The sequence below is a fragment of the Borostomias antarcticus genome (assembly GCF_949987555.1).
Source record: "Borostomias antarcticus genome assembly, chromosome: 22".
Lineage (NCBI taxonomy): Eukaryota > Metazoa > Chordata > Actinopteri > Stomiiformes > Stomiidae > Borostomias > Borostomias antarcticus.
The window spans coordinates 9,905,858-9,918,536 of record NC_140255.1 but is presented as its reverse complement, the minus strand read 5'-3'; the positions used below and the strand labels follow the sequence as shown (position 1 = coordinate 9,918,536).

The 12,679-nt window shown below is 47.5% G+C and overlaps 1 protein-coding gene across 1 annotated transcript in view; it reads right to left on the bottom strand.

Annotated features, from left to right (window-relative positions):
• The window catches only part of acta2 (actin alpha 2, smooth muscle), a 6,434-nt gene extending 2,335 nt beyond the window's left edge, over positions 1 to 4,099 (bottom strand). The window contains exons 1-3 of the mRNA XM_084455812.1: positions 4,074 to 4,099; positions 1,999 to 2,177; positions 1,572 to 1,700 (exon numbers count right to left, since the gene is read on the bottom strand). Of these exons, the coding sequence (XP_084311938.1) occupies positions 1,572 to 1,700; positions 1,999 to 2,127 (258 nt within the window). The 5' untranslated portion in view covers positions 2,128 to 2,177; positions 4,074 to 4,099. The remainder of the gene's footprint in view (positions 1 to 1,571; positions 1,701 to 1,998; positions 2,178 to 4,073) is intronic.
• Positions 4,100 to 12,679: the final 8,580 nt, after the last annotated feature.

Below are 12,679 nucleotides of genomic sequence, written 5' to 3'. Positions count from 1 at the left end.
CTTCGATCATCTTACTTGCTGCGCTACGTTGGCAGGTTATAAACATCTGTGAAGAGAGTGACGAAACTCAATTTTTTCCACTTCTCCTGAGACGGTACATCAAGCATGACTAATGTGTTTTTACAGGAGGACTGTTTGATACAGCACTCATCTGACTCATTTATGCCTCCAGTAAGAAAGAGCTCATTAAGTAAGTAGGCTAAAGTGTATTAATAAAGTGCTTTTCACAGACATAGTCACAATGTGATGCGGGCGGCTGAGGAAAGAGGATGAAGACGACGATGATGATGGTAGCGGTAACTGTGGCGCTATCATCTGGTCTAATGCTGCGTTCCATTGCACGTTGGAGGTCAGTAGTTCCGTGTCACTGCCGCGTCAGTAGTTCCGACCTCCAACCTAACCGTTCTATTGCATCTACTCGGGAAAACATGGACACCCACAGCAAACCCATGTTTGTGACCCGGGTTCAATCCCTAAAACATCACCAACGATCTTATTTGAGTCATCACACTGCCGTGAAACGTACAAAGTTGTTACAAAAGCTACAAAGTCGTTTGAAAACACAAAGCGTGGCAAGATAAAGTAAAAATTTATGAAAATGACAATTCTGCTTGCTGTTCACAAAGTGTTGTGTGCACCGCCATTGTGCTACTGACGTCAGGTTTGTTTATCGGACCTGGTGTCACCCGAGTTCCCGACCTGGAAGTCCGAAGTGACCGTTCTATTGCACTTTTCCGTGTCAGAGGTCGGATCTTTCCGAGTCACGAACGCATCATTAGTGGATAATAACATGGTGTGTTGTGTGCGTCTGCTGTGTGTGACAGCACCGCACTGGCCTCGTACTGGCTGATATGAGTCACACTGAGTCATAGGCCTACATGATCGGAGCTAGCGTGTGGGCGGGGGAGCTGGAGGTAGTTTGGGGCCTCCATATAAACACTAGCTTATAAATACCGATGAGAGACAATGTCTTGTAGGTTGTAAACTGGGTCTATAAGTAGAGGTAACTTTATAAGGGGAAGGCTCGTAGCCCAGTCTGTGTAGACTGCGTTGACTATATACTACCACCCATGGACGATAAAGATGTCATCTTGGTCTAATGGTGGTCATTTAGGTTTCTAGTTTGGGTGACCCGGGTTCAATCCCTGGTAGTTCATACTGTGTAAACACACAGGAGGTGCACAGCAGGCTTAAACACGATTAAACTACATGTTTATCTAAGCCGTGATCTGTTGGTGTGACCCAGCTCTGGAAATAGATCCACAACCCTGCCGTGTCTCCATCCCTGCCACCCAGGGGGGTGTCTGATTGGCCCAGAGAGCTATTTCTGGTCACATGATGGAACAAATACTGTATATAACTACATTTCATTCCATGTTATTCCACAGGGACTAACTTTAGTACACTCATGATTAACTTTAATTCCCGATAACGACTTGTCTGTGACTGTCTGGTGGACTGTATAGATGGTTGTGATATCTCGATGGCAGGCTCACAATCTGTCTCGGATGTTTGGCATTTGTTTTTTAAAACCGGGCCCGTTCCCTCGGGGAGGGTACAGTTCGTCTCACCTTCTCCATGTCGTCCCAGTTGGTGATGATGCCGTGCTCGATGGGATACTTGAGGGTCAGGATACCTCTCTTGCTCTGAGCCTCGTCTCCTACGTAGCTGTCCTTCTGACCCATACCCACCATCACGCCCTGGGGAGAGAGAGAGAGAGAGAGAGGGGGGGGGGGGGTCAGACAGACACACATGCACACATGCACATTCACACACACTAAATAGGCCTAATAAATATTTAAACACATGCCAATAAAATATGACTCCCTGTCTAAATAAAAGTGAATTTGGTTAAGTTCCAAAAAATAATTGGAAATAATTTGAAAAAAAAGATGGACTAAGATCCAGAATTTGACACAACGCCGGCTTCCAGCCCAGCCAATCAGAGCTTGTTTACATCCCGTTTGTCCCTGTGGGGGACCAATGACGCTCTCTTACCTGATGTCTGGGCCGGCCCACAATGGAGGGGAAGACGGCCCGGGGGGCGTCGTCCCCGGCGAAGCCCGCCTTGCACAGGCCGGAGCCGTTGTCACACACCAGGGCAGTGCTCTCCTCATCGTCACACATGGTCACTTCTCTGATGGGCCTTCTTCCTACCTCCCTCTGGACTACAGTCACTACACACACACACACACACACACACACACACACACACACACACACACACACAGGGGTTAGACACATAGCTATCTCCCTCTGGATAACAGACTCTATGGAGAGAAGAGTCAGACGGTCAGAAGGTGAATGGGGGGCAGAAGGTTTGTGTGTGTGAGAGAGAGAGAGAGAGAGAGAGAGAGAGAGCAAGAGAAAGAGTGAGCATGTGTGAGAAAATGTGTGGTGTGTGTTTATGCGTGTGTGTGTGTGAGTGTGTGTGTGTGTGTGTGTGTGTGTGTGTGTTTATGTGTGCGTCTGTGTGTCTTTGTGTGTGAATGTTTATCTCTGTAATAGCTGTGTTAGTGACCACACCCAGGTAACAAAGAACACTAAAAATAACCTAAATGTGTTCCTAAATCTCTACAAACTACCCACTCCCACAAACAGAACAACCTTATATCCACATAAATGCCAAACTTTTTTTTCTTTTCTCCCAAGAGCAGGAGGCACAGCATGTTTGGATAGCTGGGGTTTTCCTGGAATATGACTGGACTGGAGTAGCCTATATTCTGACAAAAAAATGGATCTATAAAAGTCATATTGAAATGTAATCTTGAAACAAAGCATCCATGCATGAGAGTAATTCCTCAGCCCCTGTCCAATCCCTCTCCTCCTCCTCCTCCTCCTCCTCCTCTTCCTCCTCCTCCTCCTCCTCCTCCTCCTCCTCCTCCTCCTCCTCCTCCAGGAGTTCATACTACACTCCCTCATGAATGAGCGCTGCACCCTGGGAAAACTTCCTAATTAGGAAATGATGCAGAGTCATGTCTGTCTTTGGTCTGCCAGAGAGCTCTCTCTCTCCTTCTCTCTCTCTCTCCTTCTCTCTCTCTCTCTCTCTCTGGCCCTGCCTGTCCACAAACGTTTACAAAAAAGAGAAGAGAGAGTGAGGGAGAGAGAAAAAAGTGTGGATGGGAGGAGAGGGCAGCATCCAGGAGAACCATATTTAGTCATGAACTTCAGGAAGAAAATGTTTTCCAGCCAAGGGGCTCTGAGAGAGCAGGATCTTGAGGGAGCTGGCTAGATGCTGTTCAGATGTGGAGCAACCTCAGTGTCATCATGTGCACACGATGCAGAGCTGAATACTGAGACAATTAAACAGGACGACCAGTCAGCAGCTGGCACAGCTCTCCTCCTCCACCCTGCACTTTGCAAAACCTCTCTACCTCAACAAACAGTGACATTTCAAGTTCAAGTTGAGTCCAAAAGATTGACATCAACATTTACGCTGACCGATCTGAACTATCTACTAAATTGTCGAGTGTTTCCCAATAGAGATTTGTAATCAATATTAACAATGCTTAGTCAACCAAGAGGAGTGAAAACAGAGTAAGTTAACAAAGACAACATCAACCACAGCACATAAATCACATCATCTGATAACTCAATACAGCCAGAGCATCATCACTCTCACAGCAGTTGCTCAGAGATCCTCTAAACAAGCAGTTCTCCTTCACATCATCTCCTAACCCTGTCATCTCCTAACCCTGTCATCTCCTAAACCTGATACAAACCGCCTCATCCCTCTGGATTAACGGTTTTACTGAGAGCTCTGCCGTCTGATGCGTGTTTAAACCTCAGAGATGTAATCCCTGTCTCGCAATAAACACACACCTGCTGGATTAGCTGGAGCTAACCTGGACTAAAGGGACCGGACAGGTCACAGGCACAGGCTGCCTACGCAGGGCTGACCTCTGCAGTCACTTAGACCAGCAGATTAGCAGACTAGCAGGCTAGCAGATGAGAACAGAGTGGCTATGGGTTTTGCAGGTGCAAGGAAGGAGAGGAGCAGAGGAGCAGAGGAGAGGGGCAGTGGAGGAGGAGGAGGAGGAGGAGGAGGAGGAGATGTGAGGACCACCACTTACCCTGACAGTGCTTGGCTGAGGTTTGCCGTGCAGGGATGGAGTGGCCCCTCGCCGGCCTGGGGAGTCTTTTTGTAGTCCCCTGCCTCCCCACCTCCCCAGCGTTCCCCCGCCCCCGGCCCAAACATGGAGCCGGCCCTGCTCTCCTCCAGCCTGTCTCCCTCAGCCACGGCCTTATAGGGCCGGACCCACAGGAACCAGCCAATCCCCGGACCTGCTATCCGGACCCAAGGCCCCATCATTCACAGCATTCCTGGGTCCATTTTTCCTCTGAAAGGCTGGAGATCTCCCATCCTGGAGCGTAAACACACACACGCACGCGCACGCACACACACATAAACATGTACACAAACACACACACAAACAAACACACACACAAACACACACACACAGCAGCAGGGAATAGTAACCAACTGTGATGGCATGTGTGGTCCATAGATACTGTACTGTACAGTATGTAGGTACACACACACACACACACACACACACACACACACACACACACGCACACAGAGACAGTGGCATCAGCACATAGAAAAAGTGCCAATCTTAAAGTCATAAAGTATGGTTCAAAAACATATTATGCTATAACTTCTAAGATATCATAAGACTGCTATTCTATATGTCATGGTAAATTACTTCTGTCCAAAGTTTGGCTTGAAGAGCTCTTTGTTGAGATCTCAAACTAATCATTCATACCTTTAAATTGATTCAATCTCTAACAAAGCGACCACCCATTCCAACTGACAGAGAGCTTCTATCCACTGTTGGCTCAGACGGAGTGTGTGTGTGTGTGTGTATGTGTGTGTGTGTGTGTGTGTTGGTTCATGCTTGTCAATTTCATGTTCAAGTTCAAACTTTATTGTCACATGCATCGTCCCTGCACTCTCTCAGTGCCGTGCATGTGGCTGCATCAGCTGTCCGTATGTGAGACCTGAGTAGGAAAAGTCCAACTGAGGCCTGTGTGTGTGTGTGTGTGTGTGTGTGTGTGTGTGTGTGTGTGTGTGTGTGTGTGTGTGTGTGTGTGACAGAGACCCCCACCAGCTGTCTACTGTCACCAGTGGAGGTTACCATCATCCTTCAAAACACAGCTGAGGCCAGCTGACTTTCTTTATAACAAACCCTGTCTCTACCTCCTCCTCTACAGTACCTATTCAACCTGGGCTGGGTTGGGTTGGGCTATGCTATGCTATGCTATGCTATGCTATGCTATGCTATGCTATGCTATGCTATGCTATGCTATGCTATGCTATGCTGGGCTGGGCTGGGCTGGGCTGGGCTGGACTAGGCTAGGCTAGGCTAGGCTAGGCTAGGCTAGGCTAGGCTAGGCTAGGCTAGGCTGGGCTGGGCTGGACTGTGTTGGGCTGGCATTGGTACTGAAGGCTGGGATGTTGGGTTGGGGCCTGTTCAGATCAACATAGGCCAGAATCTTTGGCCAAGACCTCCAAGGTCTGTGGGATACGTAACGTAAACTGGTGAGCTCATCTTTGGACAGGGTGTAGCCTCTGTTGTCTCAGGTCTTTCCTCTCTGCCCCTTTTCTCCTCCCCTCTCCTCTCCAATCCTCTCCTCTTCCTCCTCTCCTCTCCTCCCCTCTCTCCCCTCCTCCCCTCTTCCCTTCTTCTTCACTCTGCTCTCCTCTCCCATCCTCTCCTCCTCCCCTCTCCTCCCCTCTCCTTTCCCACCCCCCCTCCTCTCCCCTTTCCTCTCCTCCTCTCCCCTCCTCCCCTCTCCTCTCTGACGAGATCTTCTGCTCTGCTGCCACACACTGCCATATCAGGAGGACAGATGGAGCAGAGGAGAGATGGAGAGGGGTAAGACAGACAGGACTGGAGGGGTAAGACAGGGGGGTAAGACAGACAGGACTGGAGGGATATTGGAGTATCTGTGTAGCATCACATACTGAGAGATATCATTGGCTTGGGATGGTTGGGTTAGGGTTAGAGAGATATCAGTGACTAGGGATGGTTGGGATAGGGTTAGAGAGATATCAGTGACTAGGGATGGTTGGGTTAGGGTTAGAGATATCAGGGACTAAGGATGGTTGGGTTAGGGTTAGAGAGATATCATTGACTAAGGATGGTTGGGTTAGGGTTAGAGAGATATCAGGGACTAAGGATGGTTGGGTTAGGGTTAGAGATATCAGGGACTAAGGATGGTTGGGTTAGGGTTAGAGAGATATCAGGGACTAAGGATGGTTGGGTTAGGGTTAGAGATATCAGTGACTAGGGATGGTTGGGTTAGGGTTAGAGATATCAGGGACTAAGGATGGTTGGGTTAGGGTTAGAGATATCAGGGACTAAGGATGGTTGGGTTAGGGGTAGAGAGATATCAGTGACTAGGGATGGTTGGGTTAGGGTTAGAGAGATATCAGGGACTAAGGATGGTTGGGTTAGGGTTAGAGAGATATCAGGGACTAAGGATGGTTGGGTTAGGGTTAGAGAGATATCAGGGACTAGGGATGGTTGGGTTAGGGGTAGAGAGATATCAGGGACTAGGGATGGTTGGGTTAGGGTTAGAGAGATATCAGTGACTAGGGATGGTTGGGTTAGGATTAGAGAGATATCAGTGACTAAGGATGGTTGGGTTAGGGTTAGAGAGATATCAGTGACTAAGGATGGTTGGGTTAGGGTTAGAGATATCAGGGACTAAGGATGGTTGGGTTAGGGGTAGAGATATCAGGGACTAAGGATGGTTGGGTTAGGGGTAGAGATATCATTGACTAAGGATGGTTGGGTTAGGGTTAGAGAGATATCAGGGACTAAGGATGGTTGGGTTAGGGGTAGAGAGATATCAGGGACTAAGGATGGTTGGGTTAGGGTTAGAGAGAGATTATTGACTAAAGAGATGTAAAAATGGCAGTGAACATTTCCAGAGGTAGTTGTTGATGACTGACAGACCCTCTCCTCCCCTCTTTCTCTATATTTCTTTCTCTCCGGCTCTTCGATCGATCTCGTTCTCTACGATCGATTTTCTGGTAATGTGTGTAATTTTCTTGTTCCGGAAAATAATAATCACTGAGTTCACTGAGTTTGTTGAGTGTTAAAAGGAACTTTGAATGTTCTCTCTCACATTCTCTCTCTCCCCCACACTTTCACTTACACACACACTCTCTCTCTTTCTGCTCCCCACAGCAGTCTAACCTCCCCCTCTCTCCTCTCTCTCTCCCTCTCACTCATCGTGTGTGAGTTCAGGGGTCTCTGCCATGACTAGGACAACAGAAGCTAAACTGCTTCATGGAAAAATGCCTGGAATGTAGATCTGCTATCAAAGAATAGATGTCTGAAGCAACCCTGAGTGACGCTAGGTGTTCCTCCTTCTCACAGGGAGGGGGCGAATACAGACAAATATCACACACAGACAAATCATCGAAATCATCCCAGTATTAGGCGTACCACCCCTCTTAGGGATGGGAACGAGTGGCCGGCGCATGCTTACTCGACTGGGTCACGCCCCGGTCTTCTGCTTGCCAAGGCCAACCATGTATCGCTAATGGTCCGTGGAGGGCAGAGCACGGCTCCAAACCACCTCCGCGACAATAACACGTCCCATGTTTCTCTCTCTGCTCGGGTCAGAGCCCTTCAATTGGAGGTCGACACATTCAAGGGAAGCCAGTGCTCTCCCTCTCTCTCCCTCCCTCTCTCTCTCCCTCCCTCCCTCTCTCTCCCTCTCTCTCTCTCTCTCTCCCTCTCTCTCTCTCTCTCTCTCTCCATCCCTCCATCTGTCCCTCCCAGACAGCGGAACAGTAACAGTGGGTGCCGACTTTAAAGCAGCAGCACCAAAAAAGGAGCTGTTCGGTAAATAAGGAGAGACTTGGCACAGTAGTCTCCTCCTTTCCTCTCCTCTCTATCTCTCTCTCTCTCTCTCTCTCTCTCTCTCTCACACATGCACGCACACACACACGCACACACAAACCCACGCACATTCACACACACGCAATCATACACTCCCCCTCTCTCTCCCTCTCTGTCCCTCAATGCATGTAAGGCAAGAAATAATCCCTGTGAAGGTGTGGTCTGAAAAAAGTGTTGTGGCTGCGTCTTTCTCTATCTGTGTGTTTGTGTAGCCTATATCCATGCATGTGTGCCCCAGTGAAAGTATATCCTATGTGTTTCAACGTCACATATCGTCTGCTCCCCCAGTCAACATACAGACACGTCTCTCTCTCTGTCTCTCTCTCTCTCCCTCTCTCTCCCTCTCTCTCTCTCTCTCTCTCTCTCTCTCTGTCTCTCTCCCTCTCTCTCTCTGTCTTTCTCTCTCTCTTTCTCTCTCTCTGTCTTATTTCCATGTTTAGCTGTCTTGTGGACTTCCTCTCTGAGGAAGTCAAGGATGACCTCCCTCACGGCTGCTCTCGGCTGACGACTGCGCCGTGCCTGACGTCGTCAGGGCGACTGAATGCGAGGCCTGTGGTGGAGGCGGACGGCGCGGGGCGGGTTGGACCGCGGACGCGGCTGGGATCTGTCAGTGTTACTGTAAAAGGATAGAATGCTGTTACTTCTCTCACCATCACATCCATCACTGTGCAGGGCGTGTGTGGGACAATGGAGGACAACCTGGAGGAGGAATATATGATGTCATCTCTCCTGACCCTCCATCCTCTCTAAAGGGATCCCGCTCTTTCTCTGCCGGTCTCAGCCACCAGAACAGTGGAGTACAGTAGAGTACAGTAGGGTAGAGTGGGTCTTAAAATGGTGTAGTTTAGAGTAGGGTAGAATTCATTAGAGTAGAGTAGTGCATAGTAGAGTACAATGGAGTAGAGTAGAGTAGAGTAGAGTAGAGTAGAGTAGAGTAGAGTAGAGTAGAATAGAGCTGAGTAGAGCAGAGTAGAGTAGAGTAGAGTAGAGTAGAGCAGTGCATTCAGTAGTGTTTGGCAGGACTCTATTGGCACGGGCTTTGACCGAAAATGGCAAAGCAGCTGTGCTCTTAAAGGACACCCTGCGCTGTGCTCTGATTGGACAACTAATGTCAACACAGGCATCTGCTCAAAACCAGCTCAGGAATGTCTTAGAGCGACTTCTTGTGTGTGTGTGTGTGTGTGTGTGTGTGTGTGTGTGTGTGTGTGTCTGTGTGTGTGCGCGCGTACGTCTGTGTGTGTGTGTGTGAAAGAGAGAGAGAGAGAGAAAGAGAAAAGCAGGCAGAGAAAAGAAGGGAGTGTGAGACAGAGAGACTTGTGGTCTTCTGAGGTCTATGTCAAGTAAAGTCTCTTTATCTTGGTTTATAGAGGCTACTATATATTAGAAGATGACAGCAAACAGGTGCCAGGGGAGCAAAGCAGAGGCCAGTAGGAATCTGGATAGGAGCCTGAAGACAAGGACCAGCAAGGCTAATGTGAGGTCTAAAAGCATAGGAGACTATTCAGGGAGGAGGTCATTATGCCTCAGAGACTCACAGAATCCAGTACTAAACAGACACAATTTAAGTATGTAAATAAGGACACTTCAACTCATTCATGAAGTTCATGAGAGTATAAGGAAGGGAAACATGTGGCGCATTCGCCTCTCTCTCTCTGGGATTCCCTGGTTGGAGGGTGCCACCTAGTGGTGGCAGTGGCCCTAGTACATTGGGGCCCTAAATAAGCTCCACCCCTTGAGTCCCCCCCCCCATCCATCCACCGCCCACCAAGTCAACTGCAGGACAAAGTGAGTGTAAACGCAAAAACACACTTTTATTTATTATTTGAGATTTAAAAAAATGTTAAAAGGTGCTTTTAACTTATACTTTAAGACAAACTATTGGGGGTGTGCTCTAGTTTGTCACTGAATCATTATCATCATCATCATCATCATCATCATCATCATTATCATCATCATCATCATCATCATCATCATCATTATCATCATCATCATTATCATCATCATCATCATCATCATCATCATTATCATCATCATTATCATCATCATTATCATTATCATCATCATCATCATCATCATCATCATCATCATCATCATCATCATCAACAACATTGTGTACTCTTGAGGCCTCTTGTTGGGACCTATAGCCAAGGAAGGAACATAGTCTCTTAGAGAAAAGCTGAAGGAGGTGTGTGTGTGTGTGTGTGTGCATAATGTTTGCTGTTCACTAAATTCAGATGCCAAAAGCTATTTAGAAAATGGCTTGACAGTAGATAGCTCATATCCTGCTGCCAGATGTATCTGCTCCTCCCATCTGTTCTCAGGTAAGTGAATAAAAAGCATCAATAGTCAGAGTCTTGCTTCAGCTTCTACTGCAGGTTTGATAAGCACAAGCTCACACAGGAGAGGGAAGAGCTGATCACCAACCTCCAGTCAAACGCACTAACAACAACAGTTTGACCCGAGGGATGTTGAAAGTGTGTTGGGGAGAATACATCCTAACAAAGCTCCAGGTAACATTATCAGTGGAAGTCTATTGAAGGTGTGTAACAAGCAACTGGCTGAGGTCTTGAGTAATCACTGTCTGAACACTCCATACCAGCCCTATGGAAATCTCCCATCATCTGTCCAGTCCCCAAGAAGAGTAACGCCACCTGCAATAATAACTACCGCTCTGTGTTAACATCTCTGGTGATGGAGAGCTTGGAAAGGCTCATTCTACCTCAGCTACAGAGGGAGGCTAGTGGGCTCACTGCCCACTCCAGTTTGCCTACAAGCAGCAGAGAGGTGTGGGTGATGCAGTGCTGACTTTACTGCACCACACCCACACACATCTGGAGGAGCCCAAATCACTTGCCAGGATTGTGTTTGTGGACGTCTCAAGTGCATTCAACACCATGCAACCTCACTTACCTCCTTAAGATGAGTGTCAACCCCACCTATATATACTTCTCCTTCTGTTCTCTGTTATGGATTGTATCATGTGTTATATTATGTCTTCTACTTCACAAAAGAAGTTCCTAGCGGAAAATAAAGTACTTTGGATTTGAACTATTAACAAATTGTTATATATGGGTTAGTATGATGACTAAAGGGTCAGGGTTGTCAACACAACTAATAAAATAAACCCTGGAGGTTAGATGCATCACATGACTGGACACCTTCTCAGGAGGTAAAAAGCACACACACACACACACACACACACACACACACACACACACACACACGTGCACACACACACACGTGCACACACACACACACACACACACACACACACACACACACACACACACACACCATGAAGACCATGCTATGGGCCAGACTCAACAGTTGTTCAGGATCTGTTTACAACCTAACATTGTATTAGACCTGTATCTATCGATAGATTGATATTTGTGAATACTTTATAATAACTATTCTCCCTAAGACATTGTAGATCATTTTCAGATAGTTAAATAACAACCAATTAAGGGTTTGTAAACTGTTATCAATTATCAGCAAATTACAAATACTGTATAAGATTGATGTAGGAATTAATCCCACAACTGAGGTGGAACAAAGAAATGAATTATTAACAAATGGTTAATAAATGTCTTGTGAAGGGTAGTTTTATTATTTTATTAGTATTATAAAATGTTACCAGAGAATCTGTTGAGCGTCTAGGCTTTAGTCTGCTATGTCTATAGACTACTACATCACTGACTATGTACATTGAGGACAAACAGACTAAACGCAACAGCAAAGACCTTCAAGTGGGCTGGATACACACGTGATACAGAGATGAAAGACCAGGAACTATATCGCGAGTATTAACTATACTGTGAATACGTGGGCCTGTTGCGTTGCATATGCATCAACAATATAAACGTCACAACAGCAGCATAGCCAACAGCTTTTTCAGTTAGCGCAACCCACCGGCCACAAGAGGGAGACAGTGTGTGTGCCTTCTCCCGACCCATCCCTCCTCCTCCCCCTCTCCACCTCTCCACTATAACTCCATGACCATTTCGCCATTCCCCTCGCACTCCTCCTCTCTTCTCCTCCTCTCCCCCCAACTCTCATCCACCACCCCCACACACACCACCCACACAGCACACACACACACACACCACTCACATGCATGCACACACACACACACACACACACACACGCACGCACGCACGCACGCACGCACACACACACACACACACACACACACACACACACACACACACACACACACACACACACACACACACACCTCCGTCAACACCGAGGCAGAGTGGTGTAGGGAGGAGGATCACAGGGCACAAACCCTTCAAACCAGAAATATCATACATGCTGACATCTAGCTTGTTTTAGCTGGACTCATCCGAGGTTAGGGAGTAAGTAGCTGGACCACACAACTCCTTCTCCTCTAGCTGACAATAGTGTGCTTTGCTTTTGCGTCCAACGATCTCTCCATCTCCTCTACCTCCTACCCAGGTTGTGGGCGGGGATCTCCGAGCTCCAGGAAGTCTGCCAGCACCGCAGGCCTCCCTCCCGACATCCAGTCTTTACTGTGTGGATACAACGCATCACTCATACTCATTCACAATCTGTACAATCTGTACGACACAAAATGAACACAATTGGTCTCGCAGTTAATTATCAGTTGATTATGACGCTCAACCAGGGGCGTAGGCCAGAAAAGCACAACTGCGCAAGTACAAAAGGCAAGTAAGTAAGTAAGTACAATTTTATTTTTATAGCACCCTTCATAGCACGAGTGCACAGAGTGC